Below are 19873 nucleotides of genomic sequence, written 5' to 3'. Positions count from 1 at the left end.
ACAAAGATAACATCCGACCATAATCAGCTGGCAGAAATAGATTTATGGGAAACGATAACCTCTAGAGCATAGAATAAGTTAACAATTCCTAGCATAAATTAAAAAAAATTCAAAGCTTTTGTCAACAATTCCATGCAGTAATTTAGCAAAAAGACAAATAACAAGTGCATCAAACTCTCTCCTGAAACAGCACAAGTGTATATCAACCCATGTCAACCAAGCCCATGTGGACCAAATAGCCAGTGTCGGGAAATCAATGGACAGGCCGTTTGCTCGTGCTTGCCCACATACATTGGATCTCCTCCTGGATGTCGACCGGAATGTGTCACAAGTTCGGAATGTTCCCTGGATAAGGCCTGTGTCAATCAGAAATGCGTGGACCCTTGCCCTGGAACATGCGGAACCAACGCTAGATGTAATGTCAACAATCACAGTCCCATTTGCTCTTGTCAATCTGGATATACTGGAGATCCGTTCACACGATGCTACCCCAATCCACGTAAGACTGTTCTCATGATTTCTGACGAAATTGGTACTAAATTAGTTATTTCAACCGTAGCACCTCCACAAGATACCCCTGTTGTTATTCGAGATCCTTGTGTTCCTTCTCCGTGCGGACCTAACTCACAATGCAGGAACATCAATGGAGTGCCATCGTGCTCTTGTCTAGGCAACTACATTGGGTCACCACCAAACTGCAGACCTGAATGTTCTATCAACGCTGAATGTCCAAGCAACCAAGCCTGCATGAATGAAAAGTGCAGAGATCCTTGTCCTGGATCATGCGGAATCGGAGCCAGATGCAACGTCATCAATCATACGCCAACATGCACATGTGAAATTGGATATACAGGAGACCCGTTCACAAATTGCTATCCAGCACCTCCTCCTCCAAGAGAACCTATTAACGATGACCCATGCAATCCCTCACCATGCGGACCAAATGCGCAATGCCAAAATGGAATTTGTTCTTGTCTACCAGAATACCAAGGCGATCCATATCAGGGCTGTCGGCCTGAATGTGTGCTGAACTCGGATTGCCCACGAGATAAGGCTTGCATCCGTAACAAATGCATCGATCCTTGCCCGGGAACATGTGGACAGGATGCTTTATGTGAGGTCATCAACCATATTCCGATGTGCAGTTGTCCGAATGGAATGGCCGGAAATGCCTTCCTACAATGTAGACCACAACAAGCACCAGTTGTTACCAACCCATGTAATCCATCACCCTGTGGTCCGAATAGCCAATGTCGAGAGATTAATGGACAAGCTGTATGCTCTTGTGTACCAGGATTCATCGGAAGCCCACCAACTTGTAGACCGGAGTGTGTTGTAAGCTCTGAATGCCCACAAAATCAAGCCTGTAACAATCAAAAGTGCAGAGATCCCTGCCCAGGAACATGTGGCGTTGGAGCTCGATGCTCAGTTGTCAATCATAATCCTATCTGCAGTTGTCCAGAACGATACACTGGAGACCCATTTGTCCGTTGTCAACCTATAAGTATGTTACGGTTTAAGTTTTGCTTAAGAAACACCATTTTAACACAATTATACATTTTCAGTTGAACCACCAGTTCAAATGACTCCTATCAATCCATGCCAACCATCTCCATGTGGTCCAAACGCTGAATGCCGACCGGTTGGTGATTCACCATCTTGTACATGTTTCGATAACATGATTGGTTCTCCTCCCAACTGTCGCCCCGAATGCATCAGTAACTCAGAATGTGCGAGCAATCTTGCATGTATTCGGCAGAAATGCCAGGATCCATGCACGGGAGCCTGTGGAGCAAACGCTGAGTGCAGGGTTGTCAGTCATACACCCATGTGCATCTGCTCGGTCGGATTCACTGGCGATCCCTTCACTCAGTGTTTGCCGGTTCAACAGGATGTACCGAGGGAGCCTACCTCACCTTGCATTCCAAGTCCTTGTGGAGCCAATGCGGTCTGTAGGGAACAAAATGGCGCCGGGTCGTGTACTTGTATTGAAGATCACTTCGGAAATCCATACGAAGGATGTCGGCCAGAGTGTATTCTCAACACGGATTGTCCATCCAACTTGGCTTGCGTACGAAACAAGTGCAAGGATCCATGTCCAGGAACGTGTGGACAAAATGCGGAATGTCAAGTCGTTAATCATCTGCCATCTTGCACTTGCTTCAGTGGATACGAAGGCGATCCATTCAAGTATTGTAGCATTAAGCAAAAAGAACGTAAGCTCATAAATTGTTCTACTCGATTACAAAAGACGATTACAAGAAAGAGACGCTACCAAACTTAATTGACAGATCATCACAGATCAAAACTTGTTTGTTTCATAATCTATTTAAAGATTTTAAAAGGAAACTAACAATGACTTTAACATGATAGTTTCTAACTCATTACACCACCTCTGCAATTGATTACTAAAGTATTATCATCTATTCTTAAACAGCACAAGTGTACGTTAATCCATGTCAACCAAATCCTTGTGGCCCCAATAGTCAGTGTCGCGAGATCAATGGACAGGGCGTTTGTTCATGCTTACCCACGTACATTGGATCTCCTCCTGGATGTCGACCGGAATGTGTCACAAGTTCTGAATGTTCCCTGGATAAGGCCTGTGTCAATCAGAAATGCATGGACCCTTGCCCTGGAACATGTGGAACCAACGCTAGATGCAACGTCAACAACCACAGCCCCATTTGTTCTTGTCAATCTGGATATACTGGAGATCCATTTACGCGATGCTATCCGAATCCACGTAAGGATTTTGTTCAAAATATCAAAAGCATTCCTAAAACAACCTTTTCAATCACAGCACCTCCACAAGACACCCCTGTTGCCATCCGTGATCCTTGTGTTCCTTCTCCATGTGGCGCCAATTCGCAATGCAGAAACAGAAACGGAGTACCATCGTGCTCTTGTCTAGTCAACTACATTGGATCACCTCCCAACTGCAGACCCGAGTGTTCCATCAACGCCGAATGTCCAAGCAATCAAGCCTGTATGAATGAAAAGTGCAGAGATCCCTGTCCTGGATCATGCGGCGTGGGTGCAAGATGCAACGTCATTAATCACACTCCAATTTGTACTTGCGAGGTAGACTATACCGGAGATCCGTTTACAAACTGTTACCCAGCTCCACCACCTCCAAGAGAACCGGTCAGAGACGACCCATGTAGCCCGTCACCATGTGGATCGAACGCACAATGCGACAATGGAATCTGTACTTGCCTACCAGAGTTCCAGGGTGATCCATATCAAGGATGTCGACCTGAGTGTGTCCTGAACTCTGACTGTCCACGTGATAAGGCATGCATACGAAGCAAGTGCATCGATCCTTGTCCAGGAACGTGTGGTCAAAGTGCAGTATGCGAAGTGGTCAATCATATACCGATATGCAGTTGTCCTAATGGGATGGCCGGAAATGCTTTCGTACAGTGCAGACCTCAGCAAGCACCAGCAGTCGCCAACCCATGCAGCCCATCTCCATGTGGACCAAACAGCCAATGCCGAGAGATCAACGGACAAGCCGTGTGTTCGTGCGTTCCAGGATTCATCGGAAGTCCACCAGCCTGCAGACCAGAATGTGTCGTCAGTTCTGAATGTCCGCAAAACCAAGCCTGCAACAATCAGAAGTGCAGAGATCCATGTCCTGGAACATGCGGAGTTGGAGCACGGTGCACGGTTGTAAATCATAGCCCAATCTGTAGTTGTCCAGACCAATTTACAGGAGACCCATTTGTCCGTTGTCAGCCAATAAGTAAGCTTTTTAAAATAATTTCCTCCACAAACAATCTATAGCAATCTATTATTTGTAGTTGTAACTCCTGTGCAAATGACACCAATAAACCCTTGCCAGCCGAATCCATGTGGTCCTAATGCTGAATGTAGACCAGTAGGTGACTCTCCATCCTGTACATGTTTGGATAATATGATTGGATCTCCTCCGAACTGTCGTCCGGAATGCGTCAGCAACGCAGAATGCTCAAGCCACCTCGCATGTATTCGACAAAAATGTCAAGATCCATGCGCTGGAGCTTGCGGAGCCAATTCAGAGTGCCGAGTTGTCAGTCATACTCCTAATTGCATCTGCTCTGTTGGATTTACTGGAGATCCATTTACACAATGTGTACCAGTGCAGCAGGATATTCCAAGGGAACAAACATCACCGTGCGTACCAAACCCATGCAGTTCCAACGCGGTTTGTAGAGAACAGAATGGTGCGGGATCTTGTAGATGTCTTGAGGACTATTTTGGAAATCCATACGAGGGATGTAGACCGGAATGTGTTTTGAACTCGGATTGCCCATCGAACCGAGCCTGTACCAACAGCAAGTGTAAGGATCCTTGTCCTGGAACCTGCGGACAAAATGCTGAATGTCAAGTAGTTAATCACCTGCCGTCCTGTACTTGCCTGGTGGGTTACGAGGGTGATCCATTCCAGTATTGTAATATCGTGCAGAGAGAACGTAAGCAATTATATTTTTTTCAAATCCTTTTTAATTGCTTTGCTTAGTGTTAATTGAATCACTTACTGAATCTAATGAATACCCCACAGCTGTGAAAGAATACGTCAATCCATGCCAACCGAATCCCTGTGGCCCCAACAGTCAATGTCGCGAGATCAACGGGCAGGCTGTATGCTCATGTCTACCTACATATAGAGGATCACCACCTGGGTGTCGTCCGGAATGCGTGACCAGTTCTGAATGCTCTCTGGATAAGGCTTGCGTCAATCAGAAGTGTATTGATCCTTGTCCGGGAACATGTGGAACCAACGCTAGATGTATTGTCAATAACCACAGTCCCATTTGCTCCTGTCAATCTGATTACACCGGAGATCCGTTTACCCGTTGCTATCCTAATCCACGTAAGATTTTTGACTCACTATGATCAACTTCCGTTACTTACCCTTAATATTCACTTCGAACAGCACCTCCAAGGGACACTGAAATAATTGTTCGAGATCCATGCGTTCCATCGCCATGTGGTCCCAATGCACAGTGTAGAAATGTCAACGGAGTACCATCGTGCTCATGCCTAGCGACTTACATAGGATCACCACCAAACTGCAGACCCGAGTGTTCAATCAACGCAGAATGCTCTAGCAACCAGGCATGCATCAATGAGAAATGTAGAGATCCATGTCCAGGATCGTGCGGTATTGGAGCACGCTGTAATGTAATTAATCATACGCCAATTTGTACATGTCAAGATGGATATACTGGAGATCCGTTTACGAACTGCTATCCAACACCACCGCCTCCACGAGAACCCGTTAGGGACGATCCATGCAATCCGTCTCCCTGTGGTTCAAATGCACAGTGTTCCAATGGAGTATGCACTTGCTTGCCGGAATATCAGGGTGATCCATATCGTGGATGCCGTCCTGAATGTGTACTCAATTCGGAATGTCCTCGTGATAAAGCATGTATTCGCAACAAATGCGACGACCCTTGCCCGGGCACATGCGGTCAGGATGCTCTGTGCGAAGTCATGAATCACATTCCGATTTGTAGCTGTCCCAATGGAATGTCAGGCAATGCGTTTGTGCAATGCATACCTCAACGAACTCCAATCGAAACTAACCCTTGTAATCCATCTCCATGCGGTCAGAATAGTCAATGTAGAGCTGTCAATGGACAAGCGGTTTGTTCTTGCATCGTTGGTTATGTCGGTAGTCCACCATCTTGCCGTCCGGAATGCTCCGTCAATTCGGATTGTGTCCAAAATATGGCTTGTGCAAACTTCAAATGTAAGGACCCTTGCCCTGGCACCTGTGGACTTGGAGCCAAATGTTCTGTAGTCAACCACAATCCGATCTGCAGCTGTCTATACAGAATGACTGGGGATCCTTTCGTTAGGTGTTACGAGATTGGTAATTTTCGAATATTGTCTAGCTCAACTTGGGATGATTCTAACTTTCACACTATTCTTACAGTCGAAAAACCCTTCGTTCAAGAGACTCCTCGTGACCCTTGTAGTCCTTCGCCATGTGGACCAAACGCCGTATGCGTTAATCGAAATGGTAGCCCGTCATGCTCATGTCAACCGGAAATGATTGGCTCACCTCCTAATTGTAGACCCGAGTGTATTAGTAATTCAGACTGCTCCAATACGTTGGCCTGTATCAATCAGAAATGTCAGAATCCATGTGCAAACGCGTGCGGAGCTAATGCCGAATGTCGCGTTTCGCTACACATTGCTAACTGTATTTGTCCGTCTGGTTACACAGGAAATCCTTTCGTTCACTGCTCCGTGGAAAGTGAGTTTCGATTGCGTTTGTTAGACAGCGTTTGAATTGCGTTATAATTTAGGATTGATTAACTAACATAAAACTTATTTCATTTCACAGTTGTTACAACGCCGCCAGAGCGTACACCGGAAGATCCTTGCAATCCATCACCGTGTGGCACTAATGCAAGATGTCGACCAGTCGACGGAAGTGCCGTATGTGAATGTATCGAAAACTATTTCGGTAACGCCTATGTTGCCTGCCGTCCAGAGTGCGTGTCAAACTCCGAGTGTTCAAGGGATACGGCTTGCATACAGAATCGTTGCAAAGATCCTTGTCCGGGTGTATGTGGATACAGTGCCGAGTGCAGTGTTATCAACCATACGCCAACATGTACGTGCCCCGAAGGAATGGTTGGTAATGCTTTCGAGCAGTGTTCCAGGAAACCAACGCAAGCATCGCCCACCGATCCATGCTATCCATCGCCATGTGGACTGAATACGGTCTGCCGCTCATCGAATGGAAATGCCGTTTGCGAGTGCTTACCAGATTTCAAGGGAACTCCATTCGGAAGAGGTTGTTACCCAGAGTGTACAATCAACTCTGATTGTCCACGTGACAAGACGTGCGTTAACAAGAAATGTGTCGATCCATGTCCAGGTGTCTGCGGATACCGTGCAGTTTGCCATGCAATCAACAACAGCCCAGTCTGTTCCTGCCCGAGCAATATGATCGGTGACCCATTCGTGGAATGCAAAGAAGCTCCACCGAAGGATCCATGCAATCCATCACCATGTAGAACGAATGGAATATGTCGTGTTGTCAGTGGAAGAGCCGAATGTCAATATCCGGAATGCGTGATCAATTCGGACTGTTCATCGAACCGAGCTTGCTTTAACCAAAAGTGCAGTGATCCTTGCGCTGGAGCATGCGGTGTCAACGCTCTCTGTAATGTTGTCAATCATTCTCCAATTTGTTCATGTCCGGAACGTCACGTTGGATCACCATTTGTACAATGCAATCGGCAAATGGATCCAATTCCACAACCAGAATGTACGGCCGATGACCACTGTACGAACGATAAGGCTTGCATCAACCAGCAATGCGTCAATCCATGTACGGCCAACAGTGGCTTGTGCAACTTGAATGCCGAGTGTCGCGTGCAGTTCCACAGAGCGATTTGCACGTGCCGCGAAGGATATACCGGAAACGCACAGGTTGCATGTTACGAAATTGGCTGCCGCGCCGATTCAGACTGTCCGGCAACGGAAGCGTGTGTAAACAGAAACTGTGTTGATCCGTGCAAGTACACCCAGTGTGGAAGGAATGCAGTTTGTAGAACCGATTACAATCACAACGCCAGGTGTCATTGTGTGGACGGTTACCGAGGAAACCCATTGACCGGATGTACTCGACCGGAATGTACCCAAGACGACGAATGTCCTTACCATCTTTCCTGTCAGAATGAGCAATGCCGAGATCCTTGCAATTGCGCACCAGGAGCCCAATGTAGAGTCGATAATCACCGTGCATCGTGTAGATGCCCTCCTGGATATACAGGAGATGCCAGTTTTGCTTGCGAAAAGAGTAAGACTAAGGTTAAGCGGGTGAGAGGTTTCGGAGATTAATCAATGTTTTCTCTGTTCACAGTACCGGTTCGCGATCCCGATCAATGTAAAATGGATGCCGATTGTTCAAGCAAGTTGGCCTGCTTTAGCGGAGTATGCAAGAATCCATGCTACGAAGCGAAACCTTGTGCCGAACGTGCCGTATGTTCAGTACAGGATACACTGCCACTGCGAACAATGTATTGCGTGTGTGAAGAGGGTTACGTTGGCGATGCAGAGAAACAATGCTTGCCAGGTTTGTTGGATTTGAAGATAGCTAATGATCGTAAACATACCTGCTTTCTTCAATCTATGCCACTAATTATTTACGCTTTCATTTCCAGAAAACTCAATGACATAACCTATAATTTACAGAAAAAAAAATCATTTCAGACCATCCTTAGCAAATTATCATAATACTTTATCTAGATCAAATGCTCACTAACCGTATGACCATGATTAGACATTGTCCCACATAGCTAATGTTTCACGTTTCCATTCAGAATCCACTGTCGTGCCAGGATGTAGTTCAGACATTGAATGTGCCGCAACGGAAACATGCCGAAACCGAGTGTGCGTCAATCCCTGCACGGAGTTCAATCCATGCGCCCAAAGCGCCGAGTGTTTGGCACAAAGTCATAAGGCTATTTGTTCGTGTCCGATCGGTATGGTGGGTGATCCATTCCAGAACTGCTACCGCGAGCCAGTCATTACGGTAGAATGTACCGTGGACACGGAATGCCCAAGCGATCGGGCCTGTATCAACCAGAAATGCCAGGATCCGTGTGCCGAAGGTAACCCATGCGCAGGAAATGCCGAGTGTCGCACTCTGTACCATAGGCCACTCTGCATGTGCCCGCGAGGATGGGGAGGTGATCCAAAGCTACAGTGCTTCAAACGTCAGTATTACTGTTACAGAATTATGCAGTGTTGCAGTCGGTTAACTTTATTACTTTGTCCATTTCAGCGGAATGTCAAACCGACAACGATTGTCCATACGATAAAGCTTGTTACAACGAGAAGTGCTTGAATCCGTGCACATATGGAGCAACTCAGTGTGGAAGAGACGCCGAGTGTATGCCACAGGGACATCGTGCCAACTGTATTTGTCCACCGGGTACACAAGGAAATCCATTGATTTCATGTGTAACGGGACTTTGTCAGTACAATGAAGACTGCGCAGATCACGAGGCTTGCGATAGGTTGAACCGTGTCTGTCGACCTGTCTGTGATGATGAAACCTGTTCTGCCAAGGCAACTTGCATAGGACGGAATCATCAGGCCACTTGCGAATGTTCACCCGGAACAAGAGGCAATCCATACGTGGAGTGTCTTCGGGACGAACCGGAGCCAGAATGTCGAATTGATAGCGATTGTCCATCACAACAGGCATGTATCAACAACCGATGTGGAAATCCATGTACGCAAATCAATCCATGCTCGCAACAGCAGTCGTGTAGCGTTGTCGATACTCTGCCACTGAGAACGATGATTTGTGCGTGTCCATCGGACATGTTGGTCGATGATAACGGACAATGTAAGCCAATCGTAGTGGAAGGATGCCGTACGGATAGAGATTGTCCGGATACGGATCGCTGTATCAGAGGACAATGTATGCTGGCTTGTCGAGCTGAACCTTGCGGAATCAATGCATTATGTGAATCACGTGGTCATCAAGGTCGCTGTACGTGTCCAACGGAGTACATCGGCAATCCACACACTGAATGTGCACCGGAAGCACGAGTGCCAAGCTACAAGGAATGTGCTGTCGATAGCGATTGTCCACTGGACCGATCGTGTCACAATGAACGTTGCCAAAATCCATGCACTCGAGACGTGTGCGGACGCGGTGCTATTTGTCACGTGCAAAACCACAATGCTGTTTGCAATTGTCCAGCCGGCTATACCAAGGACAGCAATGATAACTGCGTACCACGTAAGTATTCTGCCAAGAAATGCGTGAAACGGAACTCGGTCTCATTTTTCGTTATTTTTTTCTATTACAGCATCTGCCGACTTGCCGAAATGCCAAACGAACTCGGACTGCACATCAAGTGAAACGTGTGTCAACGAAATTTGTGCAAATCCGTGTAACTGCGGTCAGAATTCCGACTGCTACGTCAAGGACCATTACCCTGTGTGCAGCTGTAAACCTGGATATTCAGGAAATGCTCAGTTCGGTTGCTTCAAACTGGGCTGCAGCTCAGACAGCGAATGCGCCAACGATAAACAGTGCTTCAACGGAGAATGTCTGAATCCGTGTGCCCTGGAAAATCCTTGCGCATTGAACGCCGAGTGCTACGGCGAGAAACATCGCGCTGTGTGTCGCTGTCTGCCTGGACTGGAAGGTAATCCGTTCGTACAGTGCCGTCGAGTAGAGTGTCACTTCGACGGAGAATGCCCAGACAATCGAGCATGCGTCCAAGAACAGTGTATTGACCCGTGCAGTGAAATGGCTCCATGTGCACAGAATGCAATTTGCTTCACTCGTGGTCATGCGCCGCACTGTAAGTGTCCCGATAATCTACCGGACGGTAATCCGTTCTCGTACTGTGAACGTAGAGTCGTTCATGACAAACCAGAATGTACGGTAGATGTGGAATGCCCGAGTAGATTAGCGTGCATCAACAACAAGTGCGTGGATCCATGCAGAGAGCTACTACCATGTGCAAGATCAGCCAAGTGTACGGTGCTGGATTCAGTTCCAGTACGAACCATGGTTTGTGAATGTCCTGAATTACACGTGCCCGATGTGAATGGCGAATGTAAGCGCATAGTATTGCAAACGCCGCCCGAATGTACGAGTGATTCGGAGTGCTCAGAAAACGACGCTTGTATCAACAGACAGTGCAGAAATCCATGCAACTGCGGAGAAAACGCTATGTGTACCGTCAGAAATCACAGAGGAGTGTGCTCCTGTGAGAGTGGCTACGAAGGAAACCCGAACATTGCATGTCGAACGATCGGATGTCGGGTGGACTCCGAATGCGAGTCCAGTAAGGCTTGTATCAACGGAAACTGCGTCAACCCATGCCTGGATAGTGATCCATGTGGAATCAATGCCGAATGCTACACTGTTTCGAGCCAAGCTGAATGTAGATGCTTAAGCGGTTATCGTGGCAATCCGTTGGTGCAGTGTACGGTTGTCGAATGTCGCAGCAACAACGATTGTCCAAACGATAAGCAATGCCGCAATTCACAGTGCGTCGATCCATGCATCTACGATAGTTCGTGTTCACCGAGAGCTGAATGCAAGGCACAGAATCATTTGGCAATATGTAGATGCCCTCCGGGATTGGTAGGCAATCCGTACGTAGATTGTCGACCAGAAATCGTGCCAGAATGTGTTTACGACACAGACTGCCCATCGCATCTTGCCTGTATCGAGAACAAGTGCGTTGAGCCATGCGGAGTGCTACAACCGTGCAACTTGCCTGCAAGATGCGAAGCAATTCCGTCATCACCAGTCAGAACAATGATCTGCGTTTGTCCGGATGGATACGTAAGCAGTGGAAGCGGTACATGTAAACCAGTTGTCAAATCAGGATGTATTTCGGATTCGGACTGTTCGAGCGATACTGCCTGTATCAACAGTATTTGTAGAAACCCTTGTAACTGTGGCCCCAATGCGGAATGCAGAATCAAGGACCACAAACCGGTTTGCTCGTGTAAACAAGGGTTCGACGGCAATCCAGAAATCGAATGCATCAAGATTGGATGTCGAGTGGACGATGATTGTTCAGGTCAGCACTCATGTATCAACCGACAGTGCGTCCCGGTTTGTTCGATTGATTCCTGTAGTAAACAGGCTGAATGTTACGCGCAGAGCCATCGCGCTATTTGCGAATGTTTACCAGGATACGAGGGAGATGCACGAACCAGTTGTAAACTTCTGGGTTGTCGCGCCGATTCAGACTGTCCACTGGACAAGGCTTGTATCAACGCAAAATGTGTGAACCCATGTGAAAGCCAAGCAATTTGTGCCCAGAACGAACTGTGCCAGGTATACCAACACCGTCCGGAATGTGCTTGTCCACCACCGTTCGAGGCAGATCCCATCAGGGGATGTGTACTGCAAGACGATCGATGCAGGACGGACGGGGAATGTCCATCGCAGACGGCATGCATTCAGGGCGAGTGTGTCAACCCATGCAACGTAACAGAACCATGTGGTGTCAACTCGATGTGTAAGGTGTTGGATACGCTACCGGTTCGTACGATGATATGCGAGTGCTTGCCTGGCTATCAGGGCAACGCAGCAATTCAATGCGACAAGAGTAAGTCTTTTTTGTTGCATTGTGTGGAGTAAGAATTTGTATTCATGGAACATTTTTTTCATTTTTCGCAGTGGCTCTATGTCCGACGGATCGAGGCTTTATTCGCAACGCCAACGGTGAATGTGTGTGTCCACCAGGCTACGGCCTAGGCATATACGAAGACTGTCAACTGTGCCGCGAAGAGGATGGACTTAAGGTTGATCAAACTGGACGTTGCGTGTGCGCCTTGGAACGAGGAATGATCGTTGACGAGCGGGGTCGCTGTATTTGTCCGGTCGACCACGGGTACCGCCTGACGGAACGTGGCGAATGCGTCCGCACGGCAGTACCTGAGTGCTCCCGAGACAGTGACTGCTCGGATTCGAAATACTGTAATCAGCAGACCAGGACATGCGAAAACCCTTGCGATACGAAACATTGCGGAACGAACACTTTCTGTAATGCAACGAATCATCAAGCTATCTGCCATTGCATTGCAGGATACACTGGAAATCCAGAGGAGCATTGCAGTAAGTTTCCATAATCTGTTCGGCAAAATTAAAATTCACCTCTAATACGCATTGTTTTTTTTTTCTTGTGCAGATCAAACAACAAACTTCCGTACGGACTTCCCGCAACCGGAAATGCAAGTCACCTGTCAGGCTGATGGCGTGCAGGTGGTAATCGATCTGATGGAATCCAACTTCAACGGAGTGCTGTACGTGAAGGGCCACAGCAAGGACGAAGAGTGTCGGCGAGTGGTTAACCTTGCCGGAGATTCATCTCAACGCACGCAGATATTCAAGGTGCACTTCGGAAGCTGTGGCTTGATTCACGTCAACGGTGTGGCTAGCTTCATACTGGTCATACAGAAGCATCCCAAGCTGGTGACGTACAAGGCCCAGGCATATCACATCAAGTGTGTCTATCAAACGGGCGAGAAGAACGTGACGCTCGGATTCAACGTGCAGATGTTGACAACGGCCGGAACGATCGCCAATACCGGTCCACCGCCAACGTGCGCCATGCGGATCGTTGCCTACAACGGCGAGGAGATCAACTCGGCCGAAATTGGCGACAATCTGCGGCTGCAGGTCGAAGTGCAACCAGCAAGTAAGTAGTACTTTGTCCGTTGCTTGGGCGTCCCCCTCCTTTGAGGTGAGCTTTTATATTTACCTGACCTGATCGGATCATATCCGCTGCCTCCTTTGAGCCGAGAATTCTCATTTACCTGCCCCGACTATGTCCGTTGCTTAGGCTTCTTCCCCCTTTCAGGCATGATATCTCAATTGAATTCTGATAAAAATTCCTGAGTAATTTTGAGAATTGAAAGGGAAATTCAATGATTTTAGGGAAATTCTAAGGAGAAGGTAACTATGAGGTAGATTTCTAGGGAATTTTTAGGCGAATTCCAATGGAGTTCTCAGTAGTGATCAAAAGTAGTTCTAACTTCCATTCCAAGTTGATTCTGAGAAGAGTTCCAAGATAATTGTAAGGAGAACGTCAATCTAAGAGAATACTGCTGGAAATTCAATGAGCCTTCAGATGAAAATTTAAAGGGAATTCTGAGGAGAATTTCTAACGAGGATCTAATTGAGGAGAATTAGAAGGGAATTTAGAAAAGAACTTTAAAGAAATTGCGTATAAAATTCCATGGAAACATAATTCTGAGGAAACTGTTTTTAGAGACTTCATATGAGAGATTCAAGGAAATTCATAACAGAATTCCATTAAAATTTTGGGAAAAGTGTTTGCTTAATTTTGCTTACAAATAAATTAAATCCTGCGGGTTTTCTGAGGGCATTTTTTATTCCATAGAAATTGTTAACAGAGTTTCAATTAATCCTGAGGAGAATTTCAAGCTTCTTTTCCTAGGAAAACCTGGTGTTAAATTAAGGAATTTCAGGAATAATTCCGAGATTACTGCGGAGAATTCCGTGGCAATTCTCAGGAGAGATTTTAAGGCAATTCCAAGGGAATCATGTGAATTCCACAGATATTCTGAAGAGTATACCAAGCCAAGCAATAATTTGAGTTTCATTATAGCCGTGTAAACTAGAAAGCCAAACGAGCATTCCATTAGAAATATTCGGAGGATTTCTTATTCTAACTAGATCAAATTAGAGAGTATTGTAATCGATTTTCTATTGTAAACCATAATTTATTCTTATTCTTCTTCTTCCTGGCATTGACGCTCTTAGACGAGCTTACGCCTACTCTCAACTGAGTGCTCTGTGAAGCATATCCACAGTTATTAATAGAGAGCATTCTACGCCAACCAGGGAATTCTAGAACATTTCCAACCCTAATGATGGTCTAGACCGGACCGGAAATGGAAACCGCCACCTTCGGCCTCGTAATACTGTGCCCTATCTGAGATCTCTCAATTTACTCTCATTGAATGCTATAACAATTTGATAAAACTTTAATGAGAATTGTAAAGATAAATTTTACGAAATTCTCGTGAGATTTATTAAGAACCCGAAGAGAAAAGAAAATCTGACAGTCAGACAATAGATTTGTCTTGGGACAATAGAATCTTGGGAATACCAGGGAGAACCCCAAGATTATTCTAGGGCTCTAAGTCTTAAAAGAGTTGCGAGGACAGTTAAGGGTGATTAAAAGGAAACTCTTGAGAAAATTACAAGTTATCAGATAGACCAATTCAAACACTCCCGAGCCTAAAAATCTGATTGTTCATCGTCTCCTTCGTCACAAATGGTTTTGAAAACTTGTCACACTCACTTGCCAAACAATGGCCGTCTTACCAAATTTTTCGGTAAAAATTGACTTACGGCATTGTCAACTTCCTGACCATCACGGACTGTGTACACGGTAAGAAAAAAGTACCCAACGGCCAGTTCACGTTTACCTACTTTTGACTAGTTTGTCTCCTTTTCTCCTACTAATGTTGTCAAAAACCGAGGAATAAAACCACCCAACAGGGGTAGTAAAGTGTGGGAACCTAACGTTGAGCATAATCATATTTACCTACTGTTGGGTACAACTAACTTACTTTTGGTTAAAAAGCCAGTGGAAAATTCCATACGAATTGCACACAAGTAAATGAAAACTACTTTGACCCGCTTTACCTGCTTTTGGGTTCCTGCAAGTGCCGAGATGAGTGAAAAGAACTTAATTTTGGGTACTTTTTTCTAACCGTGTAGTATTGGTCTCCCGAAAGCGTCCGTTAGTCGAATTTGACGTATGTTTCATCGTCTATGATAACACACCATTTTTCCACACAGCAGGCTATAGAGATTAATGACGTTTAACGCACGCACACTAGCGGGAGCAACGCCGTGTAAAGTTGTTAATTATTTTCCTCTGGCTAACCTAAAAAATGTATGAAAGTAGATCTGTCAAAATGCGTTTGACATCGATTTGTTATGTATTTTCCTCGGATATTCACTAACATACTCTCACATATCGCACCAATACAACCGGACGTGAAAATCTCTATAGTTTCCGAGCTCTCGATTTGACGGATGCGGTGAGGTATGCGGCTTGTTTCTGGCTCCGTTTCGTCTTCTGCTGCTTCTTGAACGTTTTCGGCCCGTTTCTTGCCTTGGCCGTTGGACGTTACTTTTAGATTTTCTCAGTTTTTTGGCAAATCTCGAACAGAGGCACTTTTTTTTTATTGACGAAAGCTTGGGTGATTTTCAAGTCCAGTTTTCGGTCCACCGGTTCCGGTTTACGACCAGATTTCAATGTGTCCTCCAAGGTAACTTCTTCACCGCATTTCCGGATGGCGGTTCGGACTGCTCCCATACCTACTTCCTCAATTTTCGCCAACTTCCTTACTGATAGTTTGGAAATAGTATGTACACCATTTGTTCACGATCTGTTTGCACTTTTCCGGTGAAATGCCTCGCATTTTGATGATTTTGTAAAAAAAAAATGCACTTTGTGCACACAAACTTACTGAGCAATAAGTTAACCATAACACACATCGATGAACAACTGATAAACTTCATCGGGGTAGAAATGACTTCGAATTGAAAGTGTGCTTATACTTTCTGGGACACACTATAGGCCATTTGGGACATTAAACCGTACACCGAAAAAAGTTTTCATATACTTTCCATATCATTCACATAACATTCATATGATCACATGAATTCTATGTAATAAATCACATGAATTTCATTGGACACATAAGATTCATGTGATTTTGTAGTGCGATTCCCAATTATGAGATCACATGAAAGTTATGTGAAATTCTAATGGATATTTTCCATTGGAAATGTGATTTATTTTTTGAGTGTACATCAAACGAATTCAAACCCAAAAATTTGGAGGAAGTTTAAAGATTTTGAAACATTGATCCCTATGTATATTTCAAACACTGGTGTCCGGCCGAAAAATTTACGAGCTTCCTATACAGTTATATTTTTTTAAATTTGCGGACTTTTCGGAATTTTGAGAGATCTCGGACTGCGATTTTTAGTTTTTCCGGAATAGAAAAAATTTCATACATCCTCCGAACATTTTTTCCAACTTTTTAAAACATGAGCAGTTATTTCGAGTTTAACTGGTTTTCCGAAATTCGACCTAATTTCCATTCGACCTAATGACCACTAATAACGTCCTTGTTGCTTTGATTTTTTGAACACTAGACCAGCACCAGCCACCATTCACCAGTAGATGAAGACATCTGCTTTTGTCCTAAAAGCCCTAGACATAGGCAAATTTTTAAAATCGTTTGGACATACCTTCGAAGTCTTCTGGACTTGTTTCGATGACATCTAGACTCCTCTTTGAAGTCGTTTGGGAAGACCTGTCAGCACTCCATTAGCATACCCTTGGAAATCTCCTAACTTTCATTAGCATGACGAGTTTTGATAATATGATCGGCATTGGTCAGCATGTGATCGTCTACAATACATGCGTTTATTGGTTAGGGCTCAATTGGGGAACACTTTACGGAACCGCGAACGTAGATAATCTTGATATGCTTGCTAACACATTCTTCACTCTCCCTACAGCCATTTACGGAGGATTCGCACGTAGCTGTGTCGCAAAGACGATGGAGGACAGCGTTGAAAATGAGTACATTGTGACGGACGAAAATGGGTGCGCAACGGAACCGAGCATTTTCGGCGACTGGGAGTACCAAGCGGAAACTAACAGTCTACTGGCTAGCTTCAACGCGTTCAAGTTCCCATCGAGCGACAACATACGCTTCCAGTGCAACATCCGGGTGTGCTTCGGCCGGTGTCAACCGGTCAACTGCCACGGAGCGGATGCATACGGAAAGCGCAGACGGCGTGCTATCACTGATATGAACGAAATTGAGATGATGCTCAACAGAACTCGACGTGCCAGCAGCAGCAACACGGCGTTGGCGTCCGACGATACACTGGGTATTGAGGGAACACTGCGAGAGGAGATTACGATCCAGTCGAATGCAATTCTAACGCTGGAGAGAAGGGAGGAACGGTCGTACGATTCAGATAACAGTAAGTTTGATAACAGTGGGGTGTATCATGGGCAGCGTACTCAAAGCCTCTCTACCATTTCAGTCACTCCCGCCGCTCAACGTGTCGAAGATATTTGTGTATCGATGATTGGACTGATCATCGCCTTGGTGATAACAGCGCTGCTGGCACTGGTGGCGGTGGCTGTGGCAGTTTCCTGCTGGCTGATGGCCTACAGGAGACGTCCAACGGTAACCGGACCACTGCCGCATCCGCCCGAATTCCCGAATCCTCTGTTTGCCCACCACGAACCATCGGAGCCATCGCACGACTACATGACATAAAATATATAAGAGAGAGACTGCGCGAGAAGCTCCCGTGGCAAACAGATTGTAAATTCCAACTGTACTAATAACAAACTGTGAATAATGTCAAGTACCGAAGTACCAAGAATACAACGAATGCGAACGAGATAGTAGAAAGATTAGCGTAGAACAGTTGAAAACAATGTAAATAGATACTTTAAAAATCGTACTCTTACGCTGGACAGCAACACCAATCAGACGAATTGAAGAATGGTGCTCTAACCTCAATGCAACAACCCCCGACGCTGTCCATTATTAGTTTGCAAGCACCCGTGACAAAGCAAAAAAAAAATCCTAGACATAGATCGTTTTTATTATGAAATAATCCGGAACACTGCCAATCCGGTTCATCCCAGTAACGATCCCGCAACTAGTTCACCTCATGTAAAAAGCAATTTATAGAATCGAGAAACCGAGACGACCTTAATGCAACCTCAACCTCGTTAGAAAATAGAACACCATTTGTCTCGTTTCTCGATAAACCCTACTTTGGCGGGAACGGCTGCTGGGAACTGCGAAGGAACTCCTCCCCCGGATTGGCAGTATTCCCCGAAACAGAAACGAACATCTCCTCCGCGGGCCGTTGCTAGTCTTTTATTTATTAATGTTATTATTGTATTTAGTAAGAGATTGAACCACTCTTTTTCAAAAAATATATCGCTCTAGTTACTTTGAAATTTCTCCATTTTCCATGGTGGAGGGTCCCAGTTCTCCTTCCGTACTATTTCTGTCCAGTTTTCTTGACTTTTTGGCTCAACAACGAAACAACTATCGTGCATTGCCATATATTGTTCATTAAATCTTTCAGCTCCAACGCATGAAGCAAACTCTATTCGATCCTATACGCACACACCCACACACGGAATGAACAATGTTATCGGTGTTATTCTCTTAATATAATTGTTTTAGTTGTAATTTATTGAAAATTTTATCAATATAAAGAAGAAAAAATGAATAAACTCGGCCCCCGGAGGATTTGTCTTACCTATGTTAGTGAAAATAAAAGAAAGAGAGAAATTTATAGTTGAAACGTTACGTGTAATATAAAAAAATGAAGAACAATGCGAAAAAGCAGCGAAAACATAACGCACAACGTAGTCATTTTATAGCTAATCTATCTCATAAAAACATAAACGAAACTGTACGAGATTTGCGACCCACTAAACTATACAACTATGATAAAACTGCCATTTAAAAATTTCCATTCAAAGCACGGTAAAGCCGGGGGTATCTCATCCCTCCATTCGCTTTCAATGGCAGCTGAAAAACTAAAATGTGAAAGAAGCAGCGAGCTTTCAGTTATTTTCGTTTCCCAGTTTCTGCAGGGAGCGGAGGCGGGCCGATTATCCCAACGCCACTTACCTCCCATAAAGATAAATTAAACTGTTCCGAAACCATACTGCTGCTAACCGCTGTAAAACTATACTGCCCTTTCAGAATACTGCAACATGCGCGTGGAAAGTGATAGAAGCGCCTAATCAAACGCATGTGATTTCGAATTTTCGAGTTTAACGCACGTCTCCAAGAGACAAACTACATGGCAGATCAACTACCTATTTCTTTATTTAAAATGTTTGGCAATTACTTTTTTTTTGGTTTCGAAAAATTTTCCGTTTAGGTGGCTTCCTGCGCCACGATATTTATGTTTATAAACTATAAACTGATAATAATGTCAACTATTAAGACTGGATTAACATTAATTGAGGTAATGACGCGAGAATTAAACAAAATAAAAAAAGCTATATTTCAAAACTGTTCCAGCAAGACAGTCTGCGCGCGAACTTTCCCAGTGTAATATTATTATTTTTTATCAGAAGGTAAAATTAATGTGAAGCATGTGGATGTCACCTCAAAGAAAACGTTAATAAAATAAAATTAAAAAAAGATACTAATAATCAAATGGCGTTTTATTTGTGGAATTGAATAAAAAGTGAGTCTGTGGCTCAAACATTTATTTAGGTTTTTCATCGAACTTTTGTTGTCAAGATGAACCCTGATAGGG

General features: G+C 45.0%; 1 protein-coding gene across 21 annotated transcripts in view; it reads left to right on the top strand.

Moving 5' to 3' along the window:
* Positions 1–19757, top strand: part of dpy (dumpy) — a 595824-nt gene extending 576067 nt beyond the window's left edge. For 20 of the 21 annotated variants that reach the window (XM_065217641.1, XM_065217662.1, XM_065217653.1 and 17 more), the window contains 18 exons: positions 191–499; positions 560–1504; positions 1566–2216; positions 2438–2746; positions 2804–3748; positions 3807–4457; positions 4547–4858; positions 4922–5866; positions 5930–6253; positions 6344–7810; positions 7874–8086; positions 8334–8729; positions 8798–9766; positions 9837–12107; positions 12179–12616; positions 12690–13199; positions 17075–17548; positions 17612–19757. In XM_065217641.1, coding sequence (XP_065073713.1) covers positions 191–499; positions 560–1504; positions 1566–2216; positions 2438–2746; positions 2804–3748; positions 3807–4457; positions 4547–4858; positions 4922–5866; positions 5930–6253; positions 6344–7810; positions 7874–8086; positions 8334–8729; positions 8798–9766; positions 9837–12107; positions 12179–12616; positions 12690–13199; positions 17075–17548; positions 17612–17850 — 12368 coding nt within the window. In that variant the 3' untranslated portion in view covers positions 17851–19757. The remainder of the gene's footprint in view (positions 1–190; positions 500–559; positions 1505–1565; positions 2217–2437; positions 2747–2803; positions 3749–3806; positions 4458–4546; positions 4859–4921; positions 5867–5929; positions 6254–6343; positions 7811–7873; positions 8087–8333; positions 8730–8797; positions 9767–9836; positions 12108–12178; positions 12617–12689; positions 13200–17074; positions 17549–17611) is intronic. The other variant, XM_065217649.1, reaches the window with a different exon arrangement.
* The last annotated feature ends 116 nt before the right edge of the window (positions 19758–19873 follow it).

The sequence above is a fragment of the Ochlerotatus camptorhynchus genome, unplaced genomic scaffold (assembly GCF_037179485.1).
Source record: "Ochlerotatus camptorhynchus isolate MF236.1 unplaced genomic scaffold, CSIRO-AGI_Acam_v1.1 ptg000078l, whole genome shotgun sequence".
Taxonomy (NCBI): domain Eukaryota; kingdom Metazoa; phylum Arthropoda; class Insecta; order Diptera; family Culicidae; genus Ochlerotatus; species Ochlerotatus camptorhynchus.
Note: the sequence above shows the minus strand (reverse complement) of the source record. Positions and strands in the feature narration are given on the sequence as shown.